This window comes from Artemia franciscana, chromosome 9 (genome assembly GCF_032884065.1).
Source record: "Artemia franciscana chromosome 9, ASM3288406v1, whole genome shotgun sequence".
Lineage (NCBI taxonomy): Eukaryota > Metazoa > Arthropoda > Branchiopoda > Anostraca > Artemiidae > Artemia > Artemia franciscana.
In genome coordinates, this window is record NC_088871.1 from 29,239,877 (window position 1) to 29,256,948 (window position 17,072).

General features: G+C 34.8%; 1 protein-coding gene across 1 annotated transcript; it reads left to right on the forward strand.

Annotated features, from left to right (window-relative positions):
• The first annotated feature begins 6,344 nt into the window (after window positions 1-6,344).
• On the forward strand, window positions 6,345-14,736 carry LOC136031243 (thioredoxin domain-containing protein 3 homolog). The gene is made up of 3 exons (XM_065710647.1): window positions 6,345-6,499; window positions 11,939-12,213; window positions 14,608-14,736. The coding sequence occupies exons 1-3, from the start codon at window positions 6,474-6,476 to the stop codon at window positions 14,718-14,720; spliced, it is 414 nt and encodes a 137-aa protein (XP_065566719.1). The 5' UTR covers window positions 6,345-6,473; the 3' UTR covers window positions 14,721-14,736.
• The last annotated feature ends 2,336 nt before the right edge of the window (window positions 14,737-17,072 follow it).

The window sequence follows — 17,072 nt, forward strand, 5'->3', positions numbered from 1 at the left end:
TCTGACTAGAATCCTTTTAGTATATAAACTCCTTTAATTCAGACAAATAGCTTGATTCTTCAGTCAGTGCGTGGAGTCTTTGGTTATGTTCTGTGGGAGGGCTCAGTTTTTGCTTTAGCAAATCTGGGAACACGGACTTACGGAGAATAGACAAATAGGAATATTGTTGATCCACTAAAGAGCAATCCCTTGTCATTTCTTTCCTCATATCTTTCTTAAGAAAATGTATTTGGTACGTTCGTGCTCAGAAAGGTAGCCTCTCAGCGTGTAATCCTTCAGGATTAGCCCGGGATTGAATCAAGTCTACAATGAAATATCTAATTGATATATTTTAAAGGAGAGCATGGTGCCTCCTCTTTGTCCAGATTTTCAAAATGGTGTCGTTTTTAAAAATTGTTGAAAAATTTTCTCTAGCATATATTTTTTTTTTTTTTTTGTGTGTGCTTTTTTATCTTATACTCCATCTGTTTCTTTTGATGGGAAATAAATATATGTATGTATGTATGTATAAATAGTAGCCTGAACCTAAAAGATTCTTATAGAAAAAAAATATTTAAAACATTCTTTTCTCTTCCAATAAAAAGACTGTCAATAAAAAACGAACATAAATTAATTTTTCAAAAACTACTTCACAAAATATATTTTCAATAAGGATAGTAAAGAGCTAAATTAAACACTAAGTTTGAATTTTGCTACAATTCTTTAAGAATAACCCCTGGGTCGCAAATACCGTATGATTAGAATAAATAACTCTTTTGAAAGTGCTAGAAAAGCGAGTAAACTAAAAAACTTTACTTTCAGTTGAAAAAAAACTTGATTTTTAATTACTTTTTGATCAAAATTTTTAAATACTGCTGGGAAATTTGGTGCCTCTTTCATGGAAAATTAAATTCCTCCATGAAAAATTCCTCCATGAAAAATTCCTCAATGGAAAGATATTCCTATGTAACCCCTCCGCACGACCTCCCCCACTGGAAAAAATCCCCTCTAAAAATGTCTGTATACTTCCCAATAACAAAAATTGTATGTAAACATTGGGCCAAGTACATAACTTGCAGCCCTTCCCCCGGGGACCACTGGGGATTAAGTCATCCTCAAAGACATAGTTATTACATTTTTCGACTATGCTAAACAAAATAGTCGTCGAAAAATTTTTATCGAGTGACTTTGGGTAAAAATCAGCGTGAGAAGAGGCCTAGTTGCCCTCCAATTTTTTCGTCGTTTGAAAAGGGAACTAGGGCTTTTAATCTCGGTTATACAGATCCTTCTCGTGATATTCTAGAACCACTGGGTCGATAAGATCACCCCTGAAAAACAAGAGCTAAGAGCTCATATGGCACTTGTGACGGGGTCGGAAGAGCCCGTCACATATGATAAGAGCTCTAGCAAAATTCTGAGAATCAATAGATTGCTTTAAAAGGAAAATCAGAGGCTTAATGCCGGTAAGGATTTAAAATAAGAGCTCTGAGTCACGATGACCTCCTAAATATCAAAATTCATTAAGATCCGATCACCCACTCGTAAATTACAAATACCTAATTTTTTTCTAATTTTTCCTCTCCCTTTAGCCCCCCAGATGGTTGAATCTGGGAAAACGACTATATCAAGTCAATTTGTGCAGCTCCCTGACACGCCTACCAATTTTCATCGTCCTAGCGCGTCCAGAAGCACCAAACTCACCAAATCACTGAACCCCTCCCCCCAACTCCCCCAAAGAGAGTAAAGCCAGTACGGTTACGTCAATCACGTATCAAGGACATTTGCTTATTCTATTCACCAAGCTTCATCCCGATTCCTCCACTCCAAGTGTTTTCCATGATTTCGCCCTCCAACTACCCCCAATGTCAAAAGATCTGGTCGGGATTTGATATAAGAGCTCTGAGACACGAATTTCTTCTAAATATCAAATTTCTTTAAGATCCGATCACTTATTCGTAAGATATAAATATCCCAATTTTCACGTTTTCCAAGAATTCCGGTTTCCCCCTCCAACTCCCCCCAATGTCACAGGATCTGGTCGGAATTTAAAATTAGAGCTTTAAAGCACAAGATCCTTCTAAATATCAAATTTCATTAAGATCTGGTCACCCTTTCGTAAGTTACAAATACCTCAATTTTCAAAATTACCCCCCCCCCCCAACTTCACCAAAGAGGGCAGATCCAGTCCGGTTATGCCAGTCACGTATCTTAGACAGGTTTTTATTCTTCCCATCCAGTTTCATACTGATCTCTCCACTTTAAGTATTTTCTAATATTTCCGGTCCCCCCCCCAACTGCCCCCCCCCCTGTGACGCTGGATCTGGTTGAGATTTAAAACAAGAGATTTGAGTTACGAGGTCCTTCTAAATATGAAGTTTCATGAAGATCCGATCACTCCTTCGTAAGTTAAAAATACGTCATTTTTCTAATTTTTCAGAATTACCCCCTCCCCCCAATAGAGCGGATTCGTTCCAATTATGTAAATCACGTACCTAAGACTTCTGCTTATTTTTCCAACCAAGTTTCATCTCGATCCCTCCAATCAAAGCGTTTTCCGTGATTTTAGGTTCCCCCACCCCAAACTCCCCCCAATGTCACCAGATTCAGTCGGGATTAAAAATAAAAGCTTTGAGACACGATATCCTTCTAAATATCAAATTTTATTGACATCCGATCACCCGTTCGTAAGTTAAAAATACCTCATTCTTTCTATTTTTTCATAATTAACCCCCCCCCCCCAGCTACCCCAAAGAGAGCGGATCCGTTCCAGTTATGTCAATCATGTATCTTGGACTTGTGCTTATTTTTCCCACCAATCCAAGATTTTAGGTTTCCCCCTCCCAACTCCCCCCAATGTCACCAGATCCGGTCGGGATTTAAAATAAGAGCTCTGAGACACGATATCCTTCTAAATATCAAATTTCATTGAAATCTGATCACCCGTTCGTAATTTAAAAATACCTCATTTTTTCTAATTTTTCAGAATTAACCCCCCCTCCACCAACTACCCCAAAGAGAGCGGATCCATTCCGGTTATGTCAATCATGTATCTATGACTTGTGCTTATTTTTCCCACCAAGTTTCATCCCGATCCCTCCACTCTAAGTGTTTTCCAAGATTTTAGGTTTCCCCCTCTCAACTTTGAATAATTGTTTAGTTTTAATATAGCACTTTTCGGCTGACTATACTTAAGAGCCTTAATTTTGAAAAAAAAAACATTTTTTATGTGAATGAGGTCACATTCAAATACGTTTAAAGAGCAAAAAAATACATGAGAGTATTACAGGGACATCACACATTTTATAGAAGGTATTTTTGACACAACATTTTCCTTTTATATAAAATATGTCTAGAGGACGACTAAAAACAGACCAAGCTAATAGCCATCTAAGCTTTCTTCGGGTATACGTAAAATTTTGAATAAAGAAATTTAAGTATCACGAGGGTGGCGTCAGGATTTTTGAAATGCCTAGGTGGGGTATGGTCCAAAACCGTTTGGGAACCACTGATTTAAGGGGTCCGTAGCAATTGGAGGTGCGTCAGATAGGAACAAACACGTATGAAAGTCCGTCAAAAGCCCGTAGTTTTTGCCACTATGTTTTGTTAAGACTGTGCTTGGGGAAAGAAGTTTCTTAGGAGCGAAAATGCACTACAAAAATCTTTTGAACAAAGAAGTGTTGGTCAAGTGAAACACTTGGGTGCACATGTCTTTGGCTTGCAAAAGGTAACTTTAATTCTTAAAAATATGTTTTTTAAGAATTTCTCAGAATATATATTATTCTGAAAGATTTAAATGCAGTCTAAGACAACGCTGGCTATTCATGACTTATGAAACAAAGAAATGAAAGGATATAATAAATAAAAAATGAAAACAAAACAATAAGAGAAAACGAGGATTTTGTTAGGCAGTAGCAAACAATAAAAACGAAAAGAGCAAATATTTCGACAAGGACATCTGCTAAGTCGTCCTCAGTGCTCAGAAAAAAAAAGAAAAAACAAAGACAAAATTTAACCTTTTGAAGTCATCTTTAAAAAAAGAGAAAAGACACTGAATCAAAAAACCCAGCCAGAATCAATGAGAGACAATTTAACAATTGCATTGGACAATTATTCTTTGCTTTGCAATAGGTTTTGCCTGCCGGCAACCTCGATTTTCATTAGATATGCGGACAGGTTGTCGTAAATTAGACTGGGAGAAAATATTGATTGAATGTTTTAATATTAAGTTATTATAAATTGGACTGAGGATATATCTCCTGTATCTCTATTTATAGCAAAATATATATTTAGATTTTTATCTCAATTGCCTCTCTAAAAGCTTATGGTAGGCCATTTATAGTGTACATTAAAGTTTGCTACTGACTGACAAAATCCTCGTTTTTCTCATCGTTTTGGTTTTATTTTTTATTTAAATCCTTTCTTATATTAAATCCTTTCTTTTCTTTGTTTCATAAGCTTGAAAGATGTGTCTTAGGCTAGGATTTAAATCCTAATTTTCATTTCCTACTTTGTTTTCTTCCCAATTTTTCTGCATTGTTTTAGCTCTACGATCCCCATATGTAATAACAGTCTGCTTTGCTAGATCGCTGATTTTGAAACGTCTTCGATGGAGAAAAAAAAATTAGTCGTAACTGGTGAAAATTTTTTTAGTTGGTCGTAAGTCTGTCGGGCGTCTTTCCCTTTTGACTTTAATCTTTTGGTTGTCATTTCCATTGTAAAGAGTTGTACGAACCCCAATAAGGGACAACATAGCTTAAAAAAAAGTAAACTAGGATATTCTCTGAATAACTTAGATTTATGTGAAACCAAAATGCAACATTTGATCCAGCAAAGCTTAGACAAATTTTGAGACTTTACTTTATGGATAAAAACTCATGACCAACAATACGAAATGCCCGAAGAAAAGTCAAAATAAAATTTCCAGCTGTCTAATGAACTTTTGAAAATGTATCACCCTTACGTAATGCCTTCATAAGACAATGATCAGCTGCAATACCAATCGAAAAAAAAAAACTCTCTAATTTATTACGTTACCCAAAGGAGAAAACTTATATGAAATTTGAGTCCAATTACTTAATCCTGAAAGGCCATCTACGCTGGATCTAACCCAACACATATTCCGAGGGTTTTTCCTAAAGCACATCCTTTTGGTTGTTTCCCAACTTGCCAAAGAATTGTTTATTAATTCTAGCCAAATAAATATTATCTTTCCTCGGATTTTGCTACCGGTATTAACAATAACGACGCCTTTGGAATAAGAGTATATACTTTACGACAAGAAGTAAGAATAGAATTCATTTTTAAAAGGGGACTGATTACTCATGTTTAATGCATGAAATTTCCATTAGTCCCAATAATGGATCAAGAAAATCATGTGAGCAGTAATTATGTTGAGGAAAAGGAAATTAATAGAAACAGTGCAGCGCAGATTCAAAAAGTGGTCAATTAGGAACTTCCTCTGTACAAAAACGTCGGATGATCACGAACCATCTCTTATCACCATGCATTATTTGCAAAATGACATCCTTACATAAAGAAATCATGGGAGTAACACTATGGCGTAACCTTAAAATAGATATGAATGATTTAGAGACTTAAGCCCCTCTTCTAGATAATGCGAATTGTGAATATGGTCAAAAAGCAGTGTCTTTTATATCTTGGGATTTATCACAAGCTGAAAATATCTTACATGCTGTTTTAAAGTGAAATTATAAACTTTTTGTATCAATTCAATTCTAAAGACCTACTATCATTATCTGATAGTAACATTATATGGAGCAAAACGCTCCATTCCATATCTTGGGATTTATCACAAGCTGAAAATATCTTACATGCTGTTTTAAAGTGAAATTATAAACAATTTGTATCAATTCAATTCTAAAGACCTACTATCATTATCTGATAGTAACATTATATGGAGCAAAACGCTCCATAGCAGTCACAGACAAAAAGAATGACATTTTGTTCCTGATAGTAGTGCAATTTTTTAAAATTATTATTGCTGAAACTCTCCATTTTTGTATTTATATATGTTAATATTTTATACCAAAATTTTTTTTTTAACTATTTAAGAAATCATTAAAATCTTGCGGTAAAAGGCAAATAGTTGATGGAACTTTTTTTACATAAAAGATTTTGTCAAAACTGACTTCTTTAAATAACAATTCCTCGAATTACCGGAGAAAACATTTATATCAACAGTAAATAATTTAAAATCGAAGTTTTGGTTGCATATTTTTTTCTTCTTTCAGGTGTTTGGCATTCTCACAGGCCTTTCACTTAAATACTTAAAAGGTATATTCCGGCTATTTAAATGTATTCTGTGATAATCTAAGCGGCACCTATTCTAAAAATTTAAACTGGCGGTTAATTCAAAGAGCCCGCTTTTTTATTTGACAACAAAGCAGACAGCTGTTATTTACGTGCTTCTTCCGGCATTTGTTCTCTACTGTCTACTTAACGGTTGAAGGAACGACACTTAGAATTTATTGAAAATGGCAGACAAAACTGTGGAAACTAGGTTCGTACTAAATGATGGATGAAGTAGTTCTGCCCTTAGATTTTGATTTATTTTTAGGCTACCCTAGATCATAATCTATTTTGAGGAGAATGTTCCTGTTTAGGCCTAGTTTCAGTTACTAGAATAAATCTTGGAGATAAATTTTGTTGGAACGCCAGTCTTATAGGAGTAAATAGGAAAATCAGTCTATACTATTGTATTTAATGGTCTTTCCAAATATAACCCAGGCTTAATTGATCACTAACACTATATTCATGTCATAGCCCTCCTCCCTGATGAAGTCAGGTTTAGCCATAAGTTATATACAGAAGCTGACCAATTTGGTGAATTTTTCATTGTCTTTTAGAAGCTACTTGCTCTGCATCAACACTTTATTCAGAATACCAAATAAGCTAGGCTTGGATTCAACCAAAAAAATACCAGCTAGCATTTAGCCTATATGGCCTTGAGTTGCATCTTGAGGTATAAGCCATATTAGGAGCTATTGAGAAGGGAACATTTTAAGAAAAAAAATTCTCTCTTCATAGTCCAACATGCTAAATAATTGTATCCAATACATTTTGATTGCTGCTCCACTACAATAAGTTACATTTTTAGGATCAGAAAAAGTCAGCTCTGTTGATATTTGACTAAAAAATAAAGTACTGAAAGGACATAAACATATAAATAGGATTATTAGTATTTCCAAAAAGAGGTCCTTGTTGGTAAATCAGTAAACTAATAGTTTTTTCTTAAATTTTAGAAAAAAATGGCCTATATAAATAAATAATAATAGGGTATATAATATAGACTAATAATTTTAGCAATAATCCTATTGATGTGTAGCTTAGATTTTTAGTATATTTTTGTTACTTGATTCATTCAGTTAGTTGTAAATCTTTTGGATTCTGTCCAAAAAATCACCACATCTTCCTTAGTCTAATTGCAAGCAAAAAATTGTATTGTGACTAGGTAATTGTGCAGGCATCTTGTGTTTTTTTCTATCACTATGTCAGTTTGTATTTTAGTATATGATGAATCAACTATTTATGTGTTCAGTTCAGTTGTTCTATTTATAGTAGTAGCCTATGGTTTCATTTTAATAGTTACCTTTGATAGAGCAGTGTGAATTAAAGCTCCTGTTTTTTTAATCTCCTAGGATAGGTATCTCCACATCTTCCCCTGCATAATTACAGGAAAAAAAATTGTATAGTTACTGGTCTATGGAATAGGGAAGTCTATTCTATCTTATGAACTAATTGTGTTGCAAGAGCAACACTTTGGTTTTGTCCTGTTTTTTTATGCTGCTGATGTTGGCTTATTCCTGGAAACTGGTAAGGGTCTAACCTGTGCAGTTTTTACAGAAAGTGTGGACCTCAGGCTAGATTGGTGAATATGGCATTACATTTTGGAAAGCTCTGCAGAACTCTTGCCTGGGGCCAAAAAGGATGGTTTTTGCTTGTCCATGAGCCAGAGCCTATGGTGTGCAAAGTGAAGTGGAGTTGTCTAGCCTATGTCAGAGAGGAGTATCTGAAGTTTTGCAGCCAAGCTTTTGTTTCATCAAACCATGTTTCTGCTTTTGAGTGGAAAGCTCCATTCTAGCAGGCAGGCATCACTTTCAAATTGAAGATGGACTGAAATCTATAAGTATTAAATATATGCAGCAGTTACCCGACCCACAGCCAATATATCTTCTTTGAGTGATCAATAGAAAAATTTACAGAAGCAAAAAAGTCGCATTTTCCCACAGGTCCAAGAATCCTGCCATGATTTTTGCTGGGCTTATCATTAGTTTTTTGGACTTGGGATTGATGTAGAGAAATGTTATCAGATGTACCTCTTAAACTTTAAAAGTTCTGTCATTGCTAAAGAAATTGGAGCTTATCCTTTGCTCCTTTCTAAGTGGTGACATTAGAAAGTTAGACTCTGGCAAAAAAAATCTACTTTTGAACTAAGATAGATAGAATTTTTTCTTGAAGGCAATCAATAGCTCTTATTGAGCTGATCAAAGTATATGTCATCCATTTTTAGATACAAAAATTCCTTCATGAGATAAACTAGTTTGAAAGTTTCAAGAGGTTGACAATTTCAGTAATAGGGTATACACTGAAACCAAAAATAAGCTGATACCAATTGTGAGACATATAGGGGACTTGTAAGGAAAGGTCAGCTGTTAGCTCATAATCATCTTCAGCAGTGAGGGGTTTGCAAATTTTGCTATTTGGTGTACCTATTATTTGTTTCCAGTGTGTTTGATGATAAGACCAAGTTGGTTCCAGTGGTAAGACATGTAGGGGACTTGTAAGTAATAATCGTCTGTTAGGCTACAATCATCTTTAGTGAAGAGGGGTTTGTAACTTTTGCTAGTTGGTGTAGCCTACCCATACTCACTGTAACCTAGAATTAAATGTTTACACAATGGGTACAAACAATAATGTAAAACAACAAGGCGGTTTTGTAATAATTAATAGAGTGTCATCTATGGTATTTTGATCCTGATAAGTTACGGATAGCTTTATAATACCAACTAGATTATATAAGATATTGTTCCAAGTCTTGATCCGTCACAATGTCTACGATTGAAAAGGATAAAGTTCAACTGGCTGCAAAGTCAATTTAGTCCCTTCTTTTGATATTCTTTTGTTATTGTTTTTTTTTTTCAATGCTGAGGAATAGCCTTTGATCATGTGATTACTGATCGCGTTCTTCTTTGAACATAATGTTTTAAAAGCTTTGATAGGGTGACAACTTCAGCTTTTAAGTGATAGCAAAGAAACAAAACCAAAGTGTTGCTCTTGCAACACTTATTCAGCAAAGCCAGACAAAGGTTGCTGCAACACTTCACGTTGCTCAGGCAATGTAGGTTTAGTTACTAATACATCAGCAATTTCTGATCAACAAGTCTTATGCTAAATTGCAACTTATTGTACATTTCCTTGTTCCTATCTGATTAATGGTCTATAATAAATCTTAACTGTTGTTTTGAATGCTGAGATCTTAGGCTACTGGATTTGACTTGTGACATGAGCACAAAATATTAGATATGTAGGGAGAGGGGAGCAGGTTGTTTTTAATGAAGATTCAAGGAAATATACTCTTCATATTTTATGGCGGAAATTTGGCTTTTCGTTTTCTTAAATATAAATGCTGGTACCATGAGGCTCACCTTAAATAGCAGCTAGAAGCAAGGATGTCTCATTGTAGAGCTCCAGAATGGTGACTTGAACTGTATACAAAGTTATTCAATGACCAGGTACTGTTTTATGATCAGCAGCATCCCAATTGAGTTTACACTCTGGAGGACCACAGATCATCAAAACTTCATTTGAACACAACAGATTCAGCAGTAACTGTTTCATTAGATAGTTTTTTCCAAATGTTGACAATGTATGATGAAAAGAATTGAGTGCAGATTCTAGGTATTATAGATGGCTTGACAAGTCTCAGGGGATGACCTTTAGTTTTTGAGTTGGTACCAACAGTAGAGAATGACCCTGGGAGAGTATTGACCCTCAACAAATGGTATCCCCTCTATTGCTCCTGTAAACAAGTGTAGGAAGATTCAGCTTAGATAGTCTTACAGGGTAGGATAGCTCCCACATGCCAGATATCACTTAAGTGGCATGTCTTTGTACATTTTCATGAATTTTTATATCTTTTTTAAAATATGGGGAGGCGAGAGACATTCCATTTTCAAGCTTAGCATGCACAAGTCCCTTATATAGAAGACTGATGACTTTGAGGAAACTAGTGGAAATAGCACACTTAATCAGTCCCTTAGTTGAATTAGCCCCAGCAGCAAACTTCTTAGCATGAGTACTGAATTTTAGTTCATTGTCAATAGTGACACCAAGATCCTGATCATTATTTACAGAGGAGAGTGGATGGCCTAAGAAAAAAAAAATAGAAAGAAGGATTTAGTTTGCCAAAGTGAATGAGATGGCACTATGCAACATTGAATTCAAGAAGCCAGGCCTCAGCCTAGTGACCCAGCAGTTGAAGATTATTTGTAGATAGGCATGATCTTCACAGGACAAGGCTGCTCCAAGAATCTGGAGGTCGTCTGCATAAAGAGTTGATTTACTGCTGGTAATGGAAGGAGCATCATTGATGAAGATATTGAATAGTGTAGGACATAAAACACTTCCCTGAGGAACTCCACTCAGAACATGTCTAGAGGAAGAAAGAATGCAATTACCAGAGTCATTAAATAACTGAACATATTGAGATAACAAATAAAAAAAAATTAGGATCCAGAGCAGGGACTTCTCTTCAAGCTTGACTGCATGTAATTTAATTGCAAGTTGCTTGTGACACACGTTGTCAAAAGCTTTAGAAAAGTCAAGCAGAATCATGTCAGCAGGTACCTCCATATCAAGCAACTTGGTGATGTGATCAAACGATTCAGGGAGATTGGTGTCTAAGATCTTCTTCAATTAAAGCGTTGCTGTGAACTGTGTAAAACATTATTTACTTCAAGGTGTTCAACAACTGCAGAATTGATTATTCTTTCAAGAACCTTAACAACTGATGATGCCAGGCTAATGTGTTAGTTCACTGGAAAATTTTTAATCCTCAAGATGCTCAGTCATTTGTGAAATTGAGAGGGTTGGAAACATTTCAAATACATAAATAATGAATCAATATGCTATATCAAAATACGAAAGAAAATTATTTTTTAAATATAGTTTAAAATAGAAGGGAACCATAAAAAACTGAATCAAATTTACTGTATACTTTATTTTAAACTAAGGATTTTATTATGTAGGGGTTGGTCTGGACCCATTAGGGGAGGGGTGTGCTTTAAATTTCAATTTTGATGATCTTTTATTTAATATTATTGAAATTTATGCATTTCTTGTAACTTCATTCAAAATCCTTTTTAATGAATAATAAGAAGGACTTCAATTTTGAGATCAGAATAACCTGAACATCTATCTATTCAGCACATATTTTTTTTCAAATGTAAGTTTAGGGGGATAGTTGTCTTTCTGGATAGTGAAAATCTTATTGTTCTTCTTCTAAGTATTCTACAAAAAATATTTGCTAGACTGCATAGCAACGTGGCTTCTATTGTCAGCATAAACTTTGAATCCTGCTTTCTACTCTAGTAGGAATGTCCACATTAAATAATTTTTGTTACCATTCTCATTGCACTGTAATTCTTTTTTTAATTGAAATTTTAATTCAGACAAATAGTTTTGTTTTAAGAAAATGTGCATCAATGTGAATTTGCTTAGAGAATAATAACTGTAAGGATGGTAGCATGCCAGCTTTTAGAATATACATCAAAGCTTTTACTGGCAAAAGGCAGAAACAATAGTATTCTGCAGTTTTATGGTACATATGAACTTCCACTTTGCTCCTGATGTATGGTTAGAATTTGTTTATTTATTTTTTATTGTAACAGGGATTTCCAACTTGTATGTCAATTCCCTTATGTTTCTTATTTCTTTGAAGTCCTGCAAAAGCTGCTGTTGCAACAGAAGAAAAACAAGAAACTACTGAGAAAGTAGAAACTAAGACTGCTGCTGAGCCAACAAAAACTGCAGCAACCGCTGAAACAGAGGCACCACCAGCTACTGAAGCAGTGGCAGCAGAAAAACAGGCAAAGGAGGACAACAAAGAAACTGCAGCTGTAGAAGAGGAAAAGAAAGAGGAAAAAACTGAAGCATCAAACGGTCATGCTGGTGAGAATGGCCACACTGAAGCAAAGGAAAACGAATCAGAAGAAGGTAATTTGCATTAGACCATTGGACTGTTGAGGATTCTGTTCCATGTAAAAAAAAATTCTATCTTATTTTTCTGCAAGTCTGTAGTCTTATTGTGTAAGATCATTTTTAATGTTAATTGATTGATTTTATTCTGCTTTATTCATCTAGAAAATTGATTAAATTTGTTTTTTCTTAGATGAGAAAATAGGTTGAAAGTAGGACAATTCTCCAATTTTGTAAGCAAGTTCAGATCAGTCTCTAAGCAAAAGTCTTAAACAATATCAAACTTATAGCATAGTCAATGGATATGTATGAGAATAAGAATCCAATTGTGCCAGTATCCTACTCAGTTGGGGCAAGTTGCAACTGTAGACTTTTTTACAAAAACGCTTTGTTTCACAGGACACATATACCTAAATTTTTAAAGTATGCCAATTTTGCAACAAAGTTGACCTTTAGATCTTAGTCAAATCCAAGGATTAACAAAAAATTAACCTCAAGCACCTTTATTAAGCCAATTTTAAGGATTATGTTCGTTTGCTCATATTTTCATGTTATTATGAAATATCTTGAAGTATGCCATACCTTTTACATTATCTTTGGTTCTGAGGTTGTCTTGACATCTTGGGGAAAAGGTTTTATGAGAGAATCTTTCCACAGGGGAAAGGAATTTTTAATGAATTTCCATGAAGCACCGGATTTTTCATTGTTATTTGAATTACGATCCGATATTTCGTATAAAAAAAAATTCAGCTGAAAGTAAGGAGTAACATTAAAACTTAAAACGAACAGAAATTATCACACATATGAGGTAAATCATTACGCCCCCTCGTCAATGCCTCGCTCTCCACGCAAAAGTTTGTTTTATTACTTTCAAAAGAGCAATTTATTCTAATCAAGCCCTTTGTGATTCAGGGGTCATTCTTAAAGAATTTGAGCGAAATTTGAACTTTAGCGTAAAGAGAGAGGCATTGAAAAGTTGATGAACCCCCTCATAAATGTAATAATTTCTGTTTGATGTTTTAAGTTTTAATTTTAATGTTTTAAGTTTTAATGTTGCTCCTTACTTTCAGTTGAAAATGTGTTTTTTTATTATTATTATTCAATTCTGCTTGGGAACGTCCTGCTTTTTGGTGGCCCTAGATGGATAGCCGAAAAGAATAATTTTTCCCAATCTATTATCTTTCACCTGCAAAACATATCCTATCCATATCACCCTTTCTCTCATTATAGCCACAGAAGGTGGGATAGAACCGCATTTTTTCCTTCACCTTATTGTTTGAAATCCTGTTGATGTTTTCCAGAAGCCCAAATTTGTCTAGCCAAGAAAAAAAGGGGGAAAGCAAAAAATTCTTGTAGATTAGAAAGATTGATGGTTTCATTGCTTCTTTTTTTGAATTGATAACAGAGCAATTAAACTTGTTTTTAGCACTTTATGTTTTATAACCTAAGTTTTTGTTAAATATAAACGTAAAATCTAAAAAAGAGAATATTATGAAAAAATGTTTTTTTGATGAAATGAAAAGTCAGCATAACCCTTAAATTGATATTACTGACATGATCTAAGTTATATACTATACATTTATTTCTGCTGTATTTATACACCATGTATCTTTAAATTATAAAACTTAATGAGGATGGGTGCTTTAGTTTGTTATAAATTTAAATATATTTGAGCTACTTGAAAAAGAAAAATTCGTGAAGGTATTCTTTGTCATGGTTAGGGGTAGCAACATGGAATTTACCATCAGAAGACTAAGACCCAGGTGCTGAATGGGACATATTCTAAGATAGGAATATATTCAGTTTTTCTAAACCTTGGTGATCACCTTAGACAGCAGCGACAATATCAGCTCTTATGCTTTGCTATTTCCACGGATTTAAGCAGGCATGTCGTTTGTGCGTTATGAGAATCTAGGATTTAAAATTTGTTGTCAATGTACAGCTGATTGACTATAAATTTCGCAAGAAGGGTTTCTTTTCTCAGAACTGTAATGATTAAAAAGGTTATTGTAAGGACGTTTCATTTTACATCCACTGTCAAGTTGCTATTTTGTACATGGCTTGGGGTGTGGGGTAGACCAGGCATTTGCCTTTGCTCTTCTTTCCTTTGGAAGACCAGCACGTTCAATGGCTCAAATTAAAAAAAAAAAACCTGTAATATTTAGTTATTTTACTAACATGTATAAGAGGTTTAAGAAAAGCAAAAATCGGGGATTTTTTTTTGCCGAGAAAATATCTCCATATGGTAAAAAAGTTACCATTGTAAGATCATTTGTAAAATTGAACATAAACCCAATCCTAAGAGGTGGGCCAAGAACTTATCCTAGAGAATGGGGAGGGGGCTAGTACATGAAGAATCATATTTTAGGCCAACAACTTTAACGTATATTATGTGTGTGTTTTTACTTACAGACACTTCAACCGAGAAGAGAAAACCTGACACAGTAGAGAAAACTACCTCGCCAAAGAAAGCGCGCGTCGAGGAACCAGCACCCGAAGCCGAGGCAGCTAAGACTGCTGCTTAGTGACATATAAATTTTTTTTAAAGAAAACTGTCCATACCTGATTTTTCAATGTAAAATAAAACAATATTCTGTTTTGACACAGTTTTTGAAGTAATGTGGTGCATTTTCCATTTGAATTTTTCCGCCTGTAAAATAGAACACATATTTAAATGGGTAGGTTTTTTAAGATGCGATGAAGATGGATGTTTTCTATTCTTTCGACGGGGCTGTCGTCAAGTACATTCCATCTTTTTATCATTTTTCTATTGTTCTTTTTGATTGAAAGTCTTCAGTGGTCAGGACTCGTTTGGTTGTGTGGTGGATTAAGTAATTGACTCACGAGTTGTTGTTTTTTGTTCATGAAATAAAACGATTGAGCCACTGACTGGTTTGTTTGTTTATGATATCGCTAAGGCTGATATGCACTTCTTTTCCAAGAACCTAGTAGATTGACTTTTTTTTGGCTCAGATAAGATGAAATTTCGAGAGCCGAGCTGATATTTCCCACTATAATTACGGTAAATACAGCTGATCCTGTTTGGTCTTGAAACATCTTCGTTCTTAATCATATTGCAAATCTTGGATTTACTTATGTTTTGATCATTAATCAGAAACTTAAAGACCGGGTTTGTGTTCAGATGTAATACCCTTCTTAGTTCTAATACCAATATTTAGGTTTCTCAACTGAACTATTACATACGGTTCACTTCTTGCAGCGCTGTAAATATGGGAAATTTTGCGGAAGTAAAAGAAAAACATTGCTGTAAAATGAGCAGTAACCGAGTCCGTTGTTTTTTGAATTGATGGAATAGTTGTGAGCACCAAGTCAATGGCTAATAGTAGAAAAAGCCAAGACAGATAGTCCAATTGAGTGAGAGGTAATTTTAGCATTAAACCACCTATTACGATTGTATAAAAATGATGTTGGTTCATTTGTTATAGATATGTCTATTATCCGTCCATGCGTCATTCCTAGGGCAGAACTGCGGTAGATAGTCATAGAGCTAAGAGCAGTATCGAACCAAACTGCCACGTGCCTCAGTTATGTGTTTATGTTTAGTGATGTTTTTAAATTGAAGTTAAATTGTTCGGAAACGGTTCTCATGAGTTAGAATATTTGTTAGCTGATGTTCCATTTCATTTAGTAAATATTTCTTAAGAAGTTTAAACTGGTAACCACTGCTAGGTAATAGATGCAGAAATATGCTTTAGAACAATAAAGCGAGTTAAAAACGCACGAAGAGGCAAATATTGTGGGAAAATTGAAGGAACTGTAAGGATAATCACGCTTCTTAAGGCTTAGGCATTCCTGAAGCTCCCCACTGCTGTCTATAGTATGCATGCATTTCAACTATTGCCATAATGTTCTTAGTATTATCAAAAAGTTTTTTGTATGTACATATACAAAATTACGGACTCTCGCTGTTGATTGCAAGAAGAAAATCCAATTAAGTTACTCTAAAATTGTTGCTAACCGAGATAGATACAATAGAAAGTCTCTTGCTAAACATGCTCGGTTTTTACAGTTTTCCCGTTTTCTATTGTATGTGCCTCCATGGTATAGGAATAGAAGCCTCATATCTGTTTATAGTTTCCGGGATATTGGGTTGAAGCTCACGGAGCTTGCTGGCAAAATACCCCAATCTAGTCTTAGTATCTGCCCGTCCACAGAGGCCTTACTCGTTTGCTTTAGTTTCTTGTTTTTTCTGTTTTGTGTAGTGTGTTTTGTTTCTTTTATTGATACTCCGCTTTGATTTTTTGTAGCGGGTCAGAAATAAATTATTATTGTAGGTTTGAATGCATAAATAACATCTTCCTTACGATCTTGGAGCCGAAGGCCCTGGGAGGCAGGAAATCTAGTATTATGTTGATATGAAATATAATAGCTCTAACTTGGTATCTGTAATGGCCACCTTTTCTCGTGTTTTATTTATTCAAACGTCGGAAAAGAAGACTAGTGTAACCTGATAAATTTTAATTCCTCTTCGGAGACGACTGTGTTTTTTGAGATAATTAAAGGGATTAAGTATAATGATTAAGAAGATAAGCGTAGTGAGGGTTTTTCAGGATGCGTGTATTCGCATCCTGTAACCATGATCACGTGTTCCTAGTATTTAGCAGTAGATTCACACAGCTACCTTATTCTATAAAAACTGTCGATTGTATGCTTTCCGTCATATTTTCATCTGTTCCTTACTGAAAGTCCATGTGTCAACGGCTTCACTGAAAAATTTGAATTTAGCGGTTATTCTTTTGACGGATGAGCTACTAATAAGTTCTTCAATCATGCTTTATTTTTCTGTGCGTTAGAAAAAAATGCAGCTGAACAGGGTATAAGGCGTGATAAATAGTATATGCGCTGTACTAGAAACC

Excerpts from the sequence above, each read along its gene's own strand:
- LOC136031243 (XM_065710647.1), top strand. The coding sequence starts at position 6,474 with ATGGCAGACAAAACTGTGGAAACTAG. Across the intron at positions 6,500-11,938 it reads GACAAAACTGTGGAAACTAG|TCCTGCAAAAGCTGCTGTTG; the intron begins GTTCGTACTAAA and ends ATTTCTTTGAAG. Across the intron at positions 12,214-14,607 it reads GGAAAACGAATCAGAAGAAG|ACACTTCAACCGAGAAGAGA; the intron begins GTAATTTGCATT and ends TTTTACTTACAG.